The sequence below is a fragment of the Thalassophryne amazonica genome, chromosome 8 (assembly GCF_902500255.1).
Source record: "Thalassophryne amazonica chromosome 8, fThaAma1.1, whole genome shotgun sequence".
NCBI lineage: Eukaryota > Metazoa > Chordata > Actinopteri > Batrachoidiformes > Batrachoididae > Thalassophryne > Thalassophryne amazonica.
This window is the reverse complement of record NC_047110.1, coordinates 76372927-76390745: the sequence shown is the minus strand read 5'-3', so window position 1 is coordinate 76390745 and position 17819 is coordinate 76372927. Positions and strand designations below refer to the sequence as shown.

The following is a 17819-nucleotide window of genomic DNA, read 5'->3' as shown; positions in this document are numbered from 1 at the left end:
ATCTATTCCTTTTTTAAAGACTATTAACTCAATCTGTTGGGTGACTTAATACTAAAGTGAAGCAACTTTAACTTTTGACCCCTGTACAAATTGAACTTGACCTTAGTCACCATTCTTGCTGTTTTTACCCCATAACTCCATAACATTCAGTCACAGATAGTCCAAACTATGCTTTTTTGTTATCTTTATGTTCAGACAAATAATGTGATTGATTGGAGCATTTTTAAATTTCAACCCCTGTATAATTCTTCAATTGCCCCCTACCTGGCTGCCTATTTAAAATTCAGGTGCCCAGTACGTTTTTGCAAAAGAGTATGTCTAAGGAGTATTTGTGCCACATTTGGTGCTTGCATCACCATTTGAAGGATCCTCTGTAAATACGCTGTTATCTGCTGCACTAAATGTCCTGTCTTTAAAAGTCTGTGTGGCAGCTTTGTACAGCTGGTGTCTGAGGAAGCGGTTTAGGATTATTGTTTACATTTAACAGAAAAATGAAACATTTGACTGAATGTTGTTTCTCACACTGTATTTTGCACCACCACTGCATTGTAAATAAAAAGTGCATTGTTGCATTTTAGGATAGCTACATGTTGTAAAGTGAGCTTTTACCTAAAAATGGATGGATATTTTAAAAGGGCTTTTTAATCTTAAATTTTTTTCAACAATGTTTTACTTCAGGCGTTTTGTACTTTACTTTTTTGAACAATCTAAGATGTCTATAGAGGTGTACTTTTTATTGGTTTGTTATACGGGCCCATGAAACTTTAATAAATTTGAATAAAATGTCATGTTTTCACTCATGTATCCTTCATTTTTGCCCAAGGCCAAAATATGGCCATCAGGTATTGAGAAGGCTTTGTGCCAGTCTGTCTGTCTGTGTCAGCATAAGTCCAGTCCTATTACTGCCAGGGTCTTCAAATTCACAGGGAACATTCTTGGGACACAGACTTTGGACAAGTTCAAGCTGGCTAACCTTGACCTATTTTAAGAGGTCAAAAGGTCACACTGTTTCCTATTTTTATGCTCACATGGCCGAGGCTATTTTAGCATTGTGTTATATTTTAAATATTTCAATAATTTCTCCCATTGATTTCTGTGATATTTGATCGCTATATATACAGTCAATGTACTTGATACAGTGGCCCAGAAACACTTAAAGAATAGTTCACTTTTTCCAACCCTAGTCAGAACATTATTAGCAGTCAGTCCTCTCAGTGTTGTACTTACTTACAGTGTTGTAGTTTCTCATTTGGGATGTTTGCTTATTTTTAAACTTTTGCAAGTTTATATCTATCTATCTATATATATATATATATATATATATATATATATATATACACACGCGCGCGTCTCCCTAGGGAGGTCTTCCGGGCACAACTGGGAGGAGGCCCCAAAGGAAGACCTAGGACACGCTGGAGAGATTATTTCCCAGTTGGCTTGGGAATGCCTTGGGATCCCCTGGGAAGAGTTACAGGATTTGGCTGAGTATATGGAAGCATAGGATGAGCTACTTGTTCTGCCACCGCAATCCAGACCTAAGGGGTTGAAAATGAATGAATGGATTAGTGTGTGTGTGTATATATATATATATATATATATGTGTGTGTGTGTGTGAAAATTTAAGGGTGAATGAATGAGAATGAACAAGGCAGATGCAATGGAAGTTACAAAAATACAAAAAAACAAAATAATGTGCTGTGTAATGGCAGCATGTTCGTATTACATCAGTGTTTGAAGTCCTTAATATTAGCTAACTAATGTTCAGTAACGTTATTAGTTGTCTAATTATTTTTAATTGTCTTTCCTTCCCAACCCTTGCACCTATGACTGCAAAGAAGAAAATGTTTCGGTCAGAAAATGTCTTTCAAAATAAGTCACATTTGACAAGATCGTGCTTTTATTTTGAAGTTATTTACCGGTGTGTCGTACTTACTTACTGCTGGTGTCTTTCTAAATGTGCCGTTTTCTCTTTTGTGTTTAAAAAGTATTGCATGTGTTTTTGATAGAGTTTTTCATTCGTTCTGGCCATCTTTCCTGATAACAGATTGAATCTACTGGTGATATTGGTAAGACATCTGAAAACAATGTTTTTATTGGGCTTTGTTTTCGTTAGCTAGCTGGTTAGCGTTAGCTTCACTTTTGCACTGTGAACGTGAAGGCAAAAACTGCTGTTTTAACACTTAGTATGATATTGGTGTATCATTAAAGTGAAGTTGTTTTCTGTCATAATATTAGCATGTTAGAAAATGCTTTACAGAAAAGAAATAGTCCTCCATGGGCCAAACAGGTAGGAGTTAGAATGTAAAAATCCTCCAGTCATATTGAAAGGTGTATTATTTGTCTGATCAGAAAAATTCAAAAAATGTATAGTGTGTACCATTTATGGCTGAATCTTATGGGTCAAAAACGGCAAACAGGGGGATAAAGGTAAGGTAAGTCCCTTCGGCTTCTCCCTCTTCACTCGGGGATGCCACGACACATCAGAGATGGTTCTGCATGTTGATTTGGCACAAGTTTTACGTCGGATACCCTTCCAGACACAAGGCCACATTACATGGTGAATGGGCAGAGGTGGTCTTGAACTGGGAACCTTCTGCTCTGGAGGACACTAACCACTTGGTCACCATGCTGCCTGGTCAATTTCAGTTTGTACAAGGTCATATCTTAAAGTTGTATGGCCTTTCAAATTTCACAGAACTGACAAAATTTAGTTTCTGCTGAAATTCAAGCATTATGATGTAGGTTTATTTTTGTAGAGTGTCACAAAATTACAGCTCAATTTAAGGAAGGGAACATACTTACAAGCAGTGGTGGGCACAGTTCTGATAATCCAATAACAGATAATTATTGAAGATAACGTTTTCATTATCAGATTATCTTTTAAGATAACTTTAAAGACCATCATCAGATTAATTATTTTCTGATGAATTTTTGTCCAATAAGTTTTAAATCAATAAACAAAATAAACAAAGCTGAACAGTGACAAGCATTTTTAAAATTAGTTTAGCACCCACCTGTTAAAAGTTTTGTAACAGACGCACAGTTATAACCTTTGCAAATAGAAGAGAACTGCTTGTATAAAAATAATCTCAATCCTCTGCAAATAAAGAAAAAACAACCCCAAAAAGAAAAAAAACATTTCCTTTAACACCATACTGATATGCTGGCAATATGACCCAAGTCATCCAGAGGCATACATCTTTAACTTATGGTTCAAATTTTAACCAAACTAATTTTGGATAAGTTATTTAAAATTACTGTCATGTCTGAAGTTGTATAAAGTAAAAATATCAGATATGTGTTTTAGTTTTAAAGTAATGTGTTAATTTTTAAGGTTTTGTGAGCACATGCCCTACCCCGCAGTGCATTATGGGTAGGATGATGTAATCTCAGTACTTCACGACAGAACAAATGCATTTCAGACACTCTGTTCAGGCTCCAAGGACAACAGCATTAAACTCTAGTGCCTAAAACTCTCTTGTATATATTCTCTGCATTTATAGACGTTGATTTTTTAATTGTGTTTGTTAAATTCCACACATTTTAAATGTGAACAGACAGGGATTATCTAGAATTTGTTTTGAAAGCCTCTACTGCCATCTAGCATCTACTGGCCAGTAGTGTTTATGGCAGTGTCTGGGGACCAGTAGATGGCAGTGTTCTATTTATTTTGACCCCGGTTATGTCAGATATAAGACTTGTTCTCTCTGCTCCTTTTCATTCTGGTGATTGTGATGCTTTATTTCTGTTTTTTTTTCTTTTAAATGAATGAAATAAATATTAAAGAAAGAAAGAAAGATGATTGTCAAATCAAATTTTTGCTTTGCAAATGGCTTTTTTTTTTACAAATGAAGTTTAAAAACAAAACAACTGCATAATAATAATAATAACATTATTACAAGACAGCTCTGCAGTGTTTGCACAGGTACAGTGCGAACGGTTGGATGCTGCTTGTAGCTTTCAGCAGCAGGATAACCTCACGACGGCCGACCACAATAATATATCAAGGTTTGATTATCATTCGACCATACGATCAGCGATCAGGAGGTGGTTGTCAGATGTTGACCGCAGCTTGATACTCCATGAACACTACACGATGCAGGACGCACGATTAACCTGAAACTTGGTCCAAAAAATTCCTGCATGAAAAATCATCTCGCACAGTGTAAAGTATGTTTTACAACATGAAATGAATGTTGTAAAGAGAGAATGCAAAAAAATGGTGAATAAAAAGAAACACTGGGTGCATCATGGGAAACCCCCCAGCAGTCAAAGTCTATAGCAGCATAACTAAGGGATGGTTCAGGGTCACCTGATCCAGCCCTAACTATAAGCTTTTTCAAAAAGGAAAGTTTTAAGATTAATCTTAAAAGTAGAGAGGGTGTCTGTCTCCCTAATCCGAATTGGGAGCTGGTTCCACAGGAGAGGAGCCTGAAAGCTGAAGGCTCTGCCTCCCATTCTACTCTTACAAACCCTAGGAACTACAAGTAAGCCTGCAGTCTGAGAGCGAAGCGCTCTATTGGGGTGATATGGTACTATGAGGTCCCTAAGATAAGATGGGACCTGATTATTCAAAACCTTATAAGTAAGAAGAAGAATTGTAAATTCTATTCTGGAATTAACAGGGAGCCAATGAAGAGAAGCCAGTATGGGTGAAATATGCTCTCTCCTTCTAGTCCCTGTCAGTACTCTAGCTGCAGCATTTTGAGTTAACTGAAGGCTTTTCGGGGAACTTTTAGGACAACCTGATAATAATGAATTACAATAGTCCAGCCTAGAAGAAATAAATGCATGAATTAGCTTTTCAGCATCACTCTGAGACAAGACCTTTCTAATTTTAGAGATATTGCGCAAATGCAAAAAAGCAGTCCTACATATTTGCTTAATATGTGCATTGAAGGACATATCCTGATCAAAAATGACTCCAAGATTTCTCACAGTATTACTGGAGGTCAGGGTAATGCCATCCAGAGTAAGGATCTGGTTAGACACCATGTTTCTAAGATTTGTGGGGTCCTTGGAATCGGTCCTAGCACAGAACCTTGTGGAACTCCATAATTAACCTTAGTCCGTGAAGAAGACTCCCCATTTACATGAACAAATTGTAATCTATTAGATAAATATGATTCAAACCACAGCAGCGCAGTGCCTTTAATACCTATGGCATGCTCTAATCTCTGTAATAAAATTTTATGGTCAACAGTATCAAAAGCTGCACTGAGGTCTAACAGGATGAGCACAGAGATGAGTCCACTGTCTGAGGCCATAAGAAGATCATTTGTAACCTTCACTAATGCTGTTTCTGTACTGTGATGAATTCTGAAACCTGACTTAAACTTTTCAAATAGACCATTCCTCTGCAGATGATCAGTTAGCTGTTTTACAACTACCCTTTCAAGAATTTTTGAGAGAAAAGGAAGGTTGGAGATTGGCCTATAATTAGCTAAGATAGCTGGGTCAAGTGATGGCTTTTTAAGTAATGGTTTAATTACTGCCACCTTAAAAGCCTGTGGTACATAGCCAACTAATAAAGATAGATTGTTCATACTTAAGATCGAAGCATTAATTAATGGTAGGGCTTCCTTGAACATCCTCCATAGGGAATATTTTTTCCTCCTTTCGCAGTCTACAGGAGGAAGCGTGTGTGTGTGTGTGTGTGGGGGGGGGGGGCGTGCTTGGAATTTAAGGGCAGGCAGTTAAATGTGATCGGGAAATTTAAAAGAAAATGAAAACAGGCATGGATTGATTTCTGACAGTGGGTGCAGACAAGAAACTTTTTTTTTTTTTTTTTAACACGGCCTTACCTGTAGCTACTAGCCTTATTGGATGACTAATGTGTGCCATCCAGGTTAAGATTCATGATAACCATCTAATACTTCAATGTTGTTGAAACGGGTTCTTTACTGAAATCTCGAAAATCCACATAAAGTGCGGGGTGTTGGGCTTTGCCAAGTTTGTTGTGCTACTTGACTGTCACCACCACTCTGTAGCATTCTTTATTGACATCCATAGCTTTTCCCTGGTCATTTGCCTTGTATCCAAATGGCACTTTTCCTTTTTTAATTTTTAACTAAAAACTGGTCATGAAGGCCCTGAAGCAATAGCATTGTCCATGTTTAGCCACCACAGAGTTGTGAACTCCAAGTAACGTTCACGTGTTCAACAGTATTCCCTGATAACTCCCTTCTGTCTGATCATTTCTTAATAACATTTACATTTACTCTGATGGACTACCCAGCAGTGGGGAATAAGTTTCATTACACTAGAAGTCTTTCAGAAAGCGCTGTAACTAGGTTTAAGGATATGATTCCTTCTTTATGTTCTCTAATGCCATATACCAACACAGTGCAGAGTAGCTACCTAAACTCTGTAAGGGAGATAGAGTATCTCGTCAATAGTTTTACATCCTCATTGAAGACAACTTTGGATGCTGTAGCTCCTCTGAAAAAGAGAGCTTTAAATCAGAAGTGTCTGACTCCGTGGTATAACTCACAAACTCGTAGCTTAAAGCAGATAACCCGTAAGTTGGAGAGGAAATGGCGTCTCACTAATTTAGAAGATCTTCACTTAGCCTGGAAAAAGAGTCTGTTGCTCTATAAAAAAGCCCTTCGTAAAGCTAGGACATCTTTCTACTCATCACTAATTGAAGAAAATAAGAACAACCCCAGGTTTCTTTTCAGCACTGTAGCCAGGCTGACAAAGAGTCAGAGCTCTATTGAGCTGAGTATTCCATTAACTTTAACTAGTAATGACTTCATGACTTTCTTTGCTAACAAAATTTTAACTATTAGAGAAAAAATTACTCATAACCATCCCAAAGACGTATCGTTATCTTTGGCTGCTTTCAGTGATGCCGGTATTTGGTTAGACTCTTTCTCTCCGATTGTTCTGTCTGAGTTATTCTCATTAGTTACTTCATCCAAACCATCAACATGTTTATTAGACCCCATTCCTACCAGGCTGCTCAAGGAAGCCCTACCATTATTTAATGCTTCGATCTTAAATATGATCAATCTATCTTTGTTAGTTGGCTATGTACCACAGGCTTTTAAGGTGGCAGTAATTAAACCATTACTTAAAAAGCCATCACTTGACCCAGCTATCTTAGCTAATTATAGGCCAATCTCCAACCTTCCTTTTCTCTCAAAAATTCTTGAAAGGGTAGTTGTAAAACAGCTAACTGATCATCTGCAGAGGAATGGTCTATTTGAAGAGTTTCAGTCAGGTTTTAGAATTCATCATAGTACAGAAACAGCATTAGTGAAGGTTACAAATGATCTTCTTATGGCCTCGGACAGTGGACTCATCTCTGTGCTTGTTCTGTTAGATCTCAGTGCTGCTTTTGATACTGTTGACCATAAAATTTTATTACAGAGATTAGAGCATGCCATAGGTATTAAAGGCACTGCGCTGCGGTGGTTTGAATCATATTTGTCTAATAGATTACAATTTGTTCATGTAAATGGGGAATCTTCTTCACAGACTAAAGTTAATTATGGAGTTCCACAAGGTTCTGTGCTAGGACCAATTTTATTCACTTTATACATGCTTCCCTTAGGCAGTATTATTAGACGGTATTGCTTAAATTTTCATTGTTACGCAGATGATACCCAGCTTTATCTATCCATGAAGCCAGAGGACACACACCAATTAGCTAAACTGCAGGATTGTCTTACAGACATAAAGACATGGATGACCTCTAATTTCCTGCTTTTAAACTCAGATAAAACTGAAGTTATTGTACTTGGCCCCACAAATCTTAGAAACATGGTGTCTAACCAGATCCTTACTCTGGATGGCATTACCCTGACCTCTAGTAATACTGTGAGAAATCTTGGAGTCATTTTTGATCAGGATATGTCATTCAAAGTGCATATTAAACAAATATGTAGGACTGCTTTTTTGCATTTACGCAATATCTCTAAAATCAGAAAGGTCTTGTCTCAGAGTGATGCTGAAAAACTAATTCATGCATTTATTTCCTCTAGGCTGGACTATTGTAATTCATTATTATCAGGTTGTCCTAAAAGTTCCCTAAAAAGCCTTCAGTTAATTCAAAATGCTGCAGCTAGAGTACTGACGGGGACTAGAAGGAGAGAGCATATCTCACCCATATTGGCCTCTCTTCATTGGCTTCCTGTTAATTCTAGAATAGAATTTAAAATTCTTCTTCTTACTTATAAGGTTTTGAATAATCAGGTCCCATCTTATCTTAGGGACCTCGTAGTACCATATTACCCCAATAGAGCGCTTCGCTCTCAGACTGCAGGCTTACTTGTAGTTCCTAGGGTTTGTAAGAGTAGAATGGGAGGCAGAGCCTTCAGCTTTCAGGCTCCTCTCCTGTGGAACCAGCTCCCAATTCAGATCAGGGAGACAGACACCCTCTCTACTTTTAAGATTAGGCTTAAAACTTTCCTTTTTGCTAAAGCTTATAGTTAGGGCTGGATCAGGTGACCCTGAACCATCCCTTAGTTATGCTGCTATAGACGTAGACTGCTGGGGGGTTCCCATGATGCACTGTTTCTTTTTCTTTTTGCTCTGTATGCACCACTCTGCATTTAATCATTAGTGATCGATCTCTGCTCCCCTCCACAGCATGTCTTTTTCCTGGTTCTCTCCCTCAGCCCCAACCAGTCCCAGCAGAAGACTGCCCCTCCCTGAGCCTGGTTCTGCTGGAGGTTTCTTCCTGTTAAAAGGGAGTTTTTCCTTCCCACTGTAGCCAAGTGCTTGCTCACAGGGGGTCGTTTTGACCGTTGGGGTTTTACATAATTATTGTATGGCCTTGCCTTACAATATAAAGCGCCTTGGGGCAACTGTTTGTTGTGATTTGGCGCTATATAAAAAAATTGATTGATTGATTGATTGATTTGCTGGGGGGGGTGTCTGTGCCTTCCAGTCTGCTGCTGTCCTGTGTGAAGATGTGCATCAGCTGAAGTAGGCAAAGACTGCACTATTGGTATTGATAAAGTTGCAAATAAGTATCTAATCTTATCGGATAGCAATTGTATCGATTAGTCCGAGTATCGTTTGTTTTGTTTATTGTTTTTTACAATGCTACATTCATCAGAGTCAAAACTATTCCATTTATTAACCTTATTATCTCAACCAATAATTTGCATATGGTTGCAGCTTATCAGAGTAGAGCGGTACAGTGACATGCTGGATTGTCTCTCTCTGCCTCCTCTTCCAACATTGCAGAAAACGCACCGAAACCGTGGCGTTTATGTGTAAATCTAAGATGTTTCTCATATATTATGTAAAACCTAGAGAGAAATAAACACTTCTAAGACGAAAAATACTGTTTTTGTAACCTGATAACACTTCTGGAGTGATTTACATGACATTTCACTTACGTCACCATCACCCATTGTATTAAGGTAACTTCCAGTCTTTTCAAAAGCTCATGCATGTGCTCATGCCCTCCTACTGATGGCATTACAACCCCTGGCAAAAATTATGGAATCACCGGCCTCAGAGGGTGTTCATTCAGTTGTTTAATTTTGTAGAAAAAAAGCAGATCACAGACATGACACAAAACTAAAGTCATTTCAAATGGCAATTTTCTGGCTTTAAGAAACACTATAAGAAATCAGGAAAAAAAAATTGTGGCAGTCAGTAACGGTTACTTTTTTAGACCAAGCAGAGGGAAAAAAATATGGAATCACTCAATTCTGAGGAAAAAATTATGGAATCATGAAAAACATAAGAACGCTCCAACACATCACTAGTATTTTGTTGCATCACCTCTGGCTTTTATAACAGCCTGCAGTCTCTGAGGCATGGACTTAATGAGTGACAAACAGTACTCTTCATCAATCTGGCTCCAACTTTCTCTGATTGCTGTTGCCAGATCAGCTTTGCAGGTTGGAGCCTTGTCATGGACCATTTTCTTCAACTTCCACCAAAGATTTTCAATTGGATTAAGATCCGGACTATTTGCAGGCCATGACATTGACCCTATGTGTCTTTTTGCAAGGAATGTTTTCACAGTTTTTGCTGTATGGCAAGATGCATTATCATCTTGAAAAATGATTTCATCACCCCCAAACATCCTTTCAATTGATGGGATAAGAAAAGTGTGCAAAATATCAACGTAAACTTGTGCATTTATTGATGATGTAATGACAGCCATCTCCCCAGTGCCTTTACCTGACATGCATCCCCATATCATCAATGACTGGGGAAATTTACATGTTCTCTTCAGGCAGTCATCTTTATAAATCTCATTGGAACGGCACCAAACAAAAGTTCCAGCATCATCACCTTGCCCAATGCAGATTCGAGATTCATCACTGAATATGACTTTCATCCAGTCATCCACAGTCCACGATTGCTTTTCCTTAGCCCATTGTAACCTTGTTTTTTTCTGTTTAGGTGTTAATGATGGCTTTCGTTTAGCTTTTCTGTATGTAAATCCCATTTCCTTTAGGCGGTTTCTTACAGTTCGGTCACAGACGTTGACTCCAGTTTCCTCCCATTCGTTCCTCATTTGTTTTGTTGTGCATTTTCGATTTTTGAGACATATTGCTTTAAGTTTTCTGTCTTGACACTTTGATGTCTTCCTTGGTCTACCAGTATGTTTGCCTTTAACAACCTTCCCATGTTGTTTGTATTTGGTCCAGAATTTAGACACAGCTGACTGTGAACAACCAACATCTTTTGCAACATTGCATGATGATTTACCCTCTTTTAAGAGTTTGATAATCCTCTCCTTTGTTTCAATTGACATCTCTAGTGTTGGAGCCATGATTCATGTCAGTCCACTTGGTGCAACAGCTCTCCAAGGTGTAATCACTCCATTTTAGATGCAGACTAACGAGCAGATCTGATTTGATGCAGGTGTTAGTTTTGGGGATGAAAATTTACAGGGTGATTCCATAATTTATTCCTCAAAATTGAGTGAGTCCATATTTTTTCCCTCTGCTTGGTCTAAAAAAGTAACCGTTACTGACTGCCACAATTTTTTTTTCTTGATTTCTTATAGTGTTTCTTAAAGCCAGAAAGTTGCCATTTGAAATGACTTTAGTTTTGTGTCATGTCTGTGATCTGCATTTTTTCTACAAAATTAAACAACTGAATGAACATCCTCCGAGGCCGGTGATTCCATAATTTTTGCCAGGGGTTGTACAAAGAAAAGAAAATATTCCCTATGGAATTCCCCCAGATAAATATGTTATCTTGATTAAAATGAGCTGTAATTTTATAAGACATTCCAAAAATAAGCCAACATTATAATGCTTGGATTTCAGGAGAAATTAAATTTTGTCTGTTTATGGAAATGTGAGTAGCCCTATAGCTTTAAGTGGTGCCAGTTAGGCCAAATTTGACTTCAGGCTCATGGACTAAAAGCAAAAGTAACAATGCATCTTTGCCATTTGACAAAGGAGGGTAGACTTTTTCCGTTAGTTCATTATGACATCATGATGTCTCCATGCTGAAGAATTAGACTAAAGGAAAACCATTCGTAACATTGGTAACAGACCACACTGCTCACCTTTATTTTAATCCTAATCCAAAACCATTTAAAATAAAAATAATTTTCAAAGATGTCTGGCAGCTGAGTCAGGTTTAGAGCATTGTTCCAACACCTCTGCTTTCAGAAGTGGCATTCATATTTTGTCAGGTTAAACAACAGCAACAAAAAATTCACTTTGCCAAAATTTCTACTTTACCCCAGTTCACAACATACATGGAACAGCTGCCCTTCATTCTGGTATGTTAAAATCGGGTTGCTAATATCAGGGATGAAAAGGCTCCTCTTTTTGGCAGATTTCTGCTTTTTTGCCAGTTTCCTGGGTCATTTTTGAGATCATTGATCAGTAGCGTTCAGTGCTGAATTTAATGTTTTTTTTTTGTTTGTTTGTTTGTTTTTTGTTTTTTTACATCAGGTAACTTGGGCAGCTATTTCTATAAGGAGTCCTCTGGGTTTTTGAGCCTTGAGTGCACTCATAATTCTCTTATTTTTTCCATGCTAAACCTTAAAGAGCATATATGTCTGTGAGTAATACTTAATTTTTCTGTTAAACTGACCTGTTATGGTCTTCAGAAACAGTTGATAGATGTATTTTATAACTTAAAAACGGGAGCAATGCAAACGTGTTAGTATGTCTATAGCATCCGGTTGTAAGCTCTGACGTAACCATCACGTGAAAAAACTGTTTCCGGGTCCAAAGACCTGCAAGTTTACAATTAAAGTTACATCTGTATGATCCTTTTCAGGATCTACAGTTTAAGTTTAGTTTGTGTTTACAGTGTGCACAAACCTCCCTCCCTCCGTTCTCCACCTCCGTTAACTGCATTCATCTGTTTCTAAGGTAAGAACACTTAATAAAACCTTTTTTCCTTTTTAATTTAGATATTTTATTATGCACAGGTAAAATATACATTTGTTTGTTCATAAAAAAAAAAAAAATTATTACAATAAAAAGGACGTTAAAGTGCAAACTTCACTTTCCCCCCCGAACAACGTGAACAGGAAGCAATCGCAGCTCGCAGCAACTCCCATTGAAAATAACGGACAAACAACCTGAGCTTCTGGCACTTTTACATAAAACAAAGGAGGAGGAGAGTTTTAGGCACAATATACAAAGAGTTTTATGTTGTGATGTTAATGCTGTTGTCCGTGTGCAACGGTTTAAGTGCAGCCTGATCAGAGCGTCTCAGTGCAGTTCTCAGTGTTAATGACAGTGCACCTTTTTTGTTTGGAGCTGGAAGTTGAAAATCACATGATGTGTTATGTCACACTTAACCGGATTTTCAGTGTTAAACTTAGCATTAGTCAAATACATTACAAATTATAATATTCATTTATTTCTATTTATGCATTGTAATCATAACATAATAAAAAGTAAAACAGACAATATAAAGTTAGTTCAAAAAGGAGTGGGAGGAAGTCTAAACTTAATGAATAATAATATAAACATATTGAATAATATTTCAATATTATTTCAATATTTTTTTCTTTATTATTATTTTAACTTGGATGTGTGTTTATGCACTAATTGCAATTAGTATCACTACGGTTTTAGTTATGGATTTTAACTTTCGATGTGTGCTTTTAGGTACTATTTCTACAAACTTTATCACACTACTGTTAAAAGTCATGATAATAATAGTAGCAGCAACAGCAATAATAATAATCATGCTACAATACAATTTTAGAAAAAGACAGCGATAAATATAGAAGTAAATAATAACTGTTTCCTGTGAGCACCTAGTGACTCTCACACCCCCACTTCATCCCTGTGTCCTGTGAAAACTCATTCTTTATATTTTGTCTTAAATTGTTGAATGTTTGGACGCCGCTTTAACTCCTCACCCACACTGTTCCACAGTCTCACCCCACAAAATGAAATGCAGAATCTTTTCTTGTTTGTACAGATTTTATTAATTTTAAAGTTCTTTTTCCCTCTTAATTGATATCTCTCCTTTCAATTCCTGAACAATTTTTATATGTTTTTTGGTAAAAGGTTATTTTTTGCTTTGTACAAGATCTGTGATCTTTGGAATTTTACTATGTCTGTTAATTTTAATATTTTTGATTTTAAGAAGAGTGAGTATGGTCTTGATAGCCGACATTATGAATGACCCATATTGCCCTTTTTTGAAAAATAGTGATTTTATTGAACTTGTGTAGCTATTGCCCCAGATCTATACACAGTAATTGAAATCCAGTAAGACAATGGAACAATATAGGATGTGGAGTGATTTGTGATCCAGAACATGTTTTGCTTTGTTTAACACTGAAATGCTTCTTGATAATTTAGTTTGTATGTTTTCCAAGTGATCTTCTAGTCGTAGTAAGGGCAAAATGCTAGTGGAGGAGTGGGTGCTGCACTCACTGCAGTTTGTTGTCTGGAATAGCCCCAGATTGCATTTCAGAGCTTCTAGAATTCAAAAATTATTCTTCTAGAATTCAAAATTACCCCCCCCCCCCCCCCCCCAATAATTTTGGGTTTCAGGTTTTTTTGTCTTTCACCACTTTCAACCCTGTAATATTTGTAATCTTCATGGGCGAAGTAGTCAATTAGTGAAGACACAACTTAACCCCCCCCCCCATGCATTGTGAAGTGCCATAAAGTACTTTGCCCATGATTTGGTCACGTGTCTGTAAACAGATACTCACAGTTTAATGTTGCTGATGATAAAACACAATTATTTACAGTGATACTAAATCTTTTGTTGGACAAATTACATTTACTAGAACATAATACCAGGGAAGATAATGGTTTTGCTTAAAATCCACCCCTTTTGTTCATCGTGTGGTCTTCAGGCTCTCTCGATTGTGTCTGGGTGTGGATGATACTGTCCTCTGTTGATGAAGATGTCCTTGGCCCAACGTGTGCTGCTCTCCTGGATCTTTGCCCTTATCTTCCTTATTTTGCTGGTCCTCCAACTGGATTCTACTATCAAATGTAACTGGTTCCTCATCTTCCTCCCTGTCTGGACCTTTGACACCATCCTCATCCTCATGCTGGTCGTGAAGATGGCAGGCCGTTGCAAGCGAGACTTTGACCCCAGAGTTGGTGAGCAGAGCTTCAAGCAGAGGTTGCGGTACATGACAGCCCTGCTGCTTAAGTTGTCCTTCTGTGTGGCACTGTGCTCCCGCCTACAGGGACTCATTGACATTTGGTTCAGTATTGTGTGCATCCCTCTGTGGGTGCTGCTGGGTGGCGCTCTGGTAGAACTTGGCTACAGTGTTTTCCATTACAGAAGGGACTGAATCAGAGGACTTTTCCATCCATGTTTTGAAAGCTAATGTACATTGGACAGAAGGAAGCATCTCTCACAACACAAGGTGCTGCCTGTGTTTAATTCAGGAGTAAATGAGACGTTGAACTCTGGACTTAAGGGTAAATTATTTTATTGGATGTGTTGGTGGCCTTGGGGCTTAGCTGAAGTCGCAGAGCAATTTTTCCACTAATTCAAATGTTTGTTCCCAGTTTTCAGTATGAAACGCATCCTTGAACAAACGTGGGATCCCATCGCTCCACAGGGACTCTTCACAGAGTAACAGAATTGAGGAAAAAGATGTAGCGGAAATCAACATTGTGGGTGGGCTGCTGATTTTGTATAAAAGTACACTCTTAAATACAGCTTGCAGTTGGCCCCAGAGTGGTACCATCCCAGCTCACCCACAAACTTCAGCAGAGGCTGCTGAAGCACACAGAGTCCGCAGCGATTCATTCCACTCCCTATTTACTGTGCACGAGTAAATAAATGCCTTATAGTCATTTTTGTTTTTTATTTAAAATAACTTTAATTCTGCAGCTGGAGATTGTTTCTAAGTTTTGGAGCTAAGCAACACACACATTTCCTGTTATCTTTTGAAGTAGAAAGATCCCCATCCTCCACCAGACACAGTGAAGCCCTTGTTTACCTTCACCTTTTCCTACGTGTGAGGTGTCGGTGTTTGATTAAACTTCTCTGTATATGCCAGACCTGCACTTCATCTCTCAGGCAATTTACCTTCAAATCTTTTAGTATATCACCACCTACACATCTTTCCCTTCTCCTGTACTTCTAATCACTCTTTTACTGAATAATCAACCTTGCTTCTCCTCACCTTAAATTACAAGTACCTCAGCATACCTTCCTGTATTTTTTTGAGATTTCTTTTGTCATATATTTGTCATTTCTTATTCTGCCCATCTTTGTAACTCCACACATCGGTCCTTTCTATGGATTAAATTTAGGACTTTAAATTTGTTTATACAAAAAAAAGAGCCCAAGATTTGATTTTCCACATACAATGTTGCAAAATACAATAGGCTAACTATGTAAGTCAGTCCCTTTGGCTGCTCCCTTGTTTTCACTTGGGGTCTCCACGGCAGATCCAAGGTGGGTCTGTTTGTTGATTTGGCACAGGTTTTACACCGAATGCCCTGCCTGACACAACTCCACAGTACATAGATAAATGTGGCAGGGGTGGGATTTGCCTTCCGCACTGAAACCAAGTGCACTAACGACTTGGCCACCACCCTTGGCCTATAAAATGCAACTATGTATTCTTTAAAAGAAAAAAAAAAGTAGGCAATTTTTTTCCAGTTTGAATCTAACTGCATTCATATGTATAAATGTATGTGTAAACCGTGGATATGAATATTTCCATGCATAGTGTGGAATTTACCAACTCAGGAATGTTTGTGAATATACACACGGCTCTGACAATGCGCATGCACAGCATCTAGTGTTAGAATAGGGAAGTTGCAACTGCAGCGCACTGCTGCGTCATAGTATGTAACCTCATCCACATGTTTTTTTTCTCAAATTAATAAGTGCACAATTGTTAATTTTATCTAGTTAGAAAGACATTTAGCCTCATTGGTGTTGAAACGTAAAACACACCTGTGTGAACTTGCAACAAGCGTTTCGATCTTAGCCTGCTACTTCAAGTCATGAATCTAATGGTTTCAGTCATGCAGTTTTATATTAAAATGGACCTACATTATTTATGCTGCTCAGATTTCATTAATAGAGATTTTATCTTAATCAAGACAGCAGTGTGGCGACATCACTGGAGTGCAAAGGATTCTGGGACAACTGTAATGATAATTGCTCTGTTCATTAGAAGGTTTTATGCTGGTTGTTGTGGTGTACTTGTTAAAACTCCTTAAAGCCTGTTAAAATGTAGGTCCATAAGTGATTGTGATGTCTAGCTTAGAAAACACGTAACACCATGAGTGGACATTTGTTACAAACTATCAAGTTCAAAGCTGCTGGTGGACTCATCGTTGTCACTTAGTGTTGGTACTTGCTACGCATTGATGTAAACACACACACCACAAAAGTAGATTTTCTTCGCTTTCTTGCCTGTAATTCCAGTGAGCAGCATGTGGTATTTAAATGGATGCTTTGTTACTGTATTTGGCTAATTGAGGGCATTTCTGAATGCAAATAATCATGAACGTGCAGTCGTGCATGAGTATGGTGGTTTAAAATATGTGATTTAGCAACAGGTGACATTTGCTAATGTGCATTACACCAGGTTGTACCTGTTTTGATAAGTAGGAGATTTTGTGTTTTCTCACACACTAATTTTTGTTTGTACAACAGAATTTGGAGAGTTTTCTGTGCAAAATTTGATAAATGAGGTCCCTGGAATTTGGTGGCATGTTTTCTCGTGTTTTTCATTCAAACCTTATATTTAAAGTAGAAAAAAAAAAAAAAAAAAAAAAAAAATATATATATATATATATATATATAAAATCGATCAACTTTGACTTTCAGATTTCTTTGTTTTGTATGAACAAATTTTAAGTTCCAAATTTAATCCCATATCCGGCACTCAGTTGTCGCATCCAGCGCCTCCTCTCTCGTTCTCTTCACTGCCGATGTCTTGTACATTGTAACCGCAAGTACTCAAACCTCTGCATTCAGTAATTACTACCTGCAATACTGTAATAACATTGTGATATGTTGCATGTAAACAACTATCGCATCATTTTTTTGTCACACTTGAGAGAAGCATAAAACTGAATTCATATGTAGGAGTAGTAAAATGTTTTAAGACTAGTCAGTTGGTTTTGTGTAAACTAGACCATGTTTTGTGTGTTCCTGTCAATGTTTGAAATAAACTTCAACTGTAACTTGCAAAGAAATTTATCAGAAGTCAACTTGCTGTCTGTTTACAATATTCATTCAATGCAAATAACTATTATTAAGAAAAACATTTTATTTGAGATTTGCAACTAGTTAAGGTTTTTAAATTAAAAAATTTTTTTGACTTGTTGCTGGTGTTGTTGGACACGTCATGTTATCTGAATCAAATCCAGGATATGTCAGACTCGGCTTTCTTAATCAGGTTCCCATATTGAGTG

The 17819-nt window shown here is 37.6% G+C and overlaps 1 protein-coding gene across 2 annotated transcripts; it reads left to right on the top strand.

Annotated features, from left to right (window-relative positions):
• Positions 1 to 1919: 1919 nt before the first annotated feature.
• LOC117515925 (transmembrane protein 60-like) lies at positions 1920 to 15723 on the top strand. 2 transcript variants are annotated; one of them, XR_004562263.1, is made up of 3 exons: positions 1920 to 2066; positions 14273 to 14798; positions 14861 to 15723. XR_004562263.1 is itself a non-coding variant. In XM_034176712.1 (2 exons), the coding sequence occupies exon 2, from the start codon at positions 14318 to 14320 to the stop codon at positions 14720 to 14722; it is 405 nt and encodes a 134-aa protein (XP_034032603.1). In that variant the 5' UTR covers positions 1920 to 2066; positions 14273 to 14317; the 3' UTR covers positions 14723 to 15723. The 2 variants fall into 2 exon arrangements, 1 of the variants encoding a protein (XP_034032603.1); XM_034176712.1 differs by having other exon boundaries at positions 14273 to 15723.
• Positions 15724 to 17819: the final 2096 nt, after the last annotated feature.

Bases quoted from the DNA above. Each gene is read 5' to 3' on its own strand.
- LOC117515925 (XM_034176712.1), top strand. From the start codon at position 14,318: ATGAAGATGTCCTTGGCCCAACGTGTGCTGCTCTCCTGGATCTTTGCC.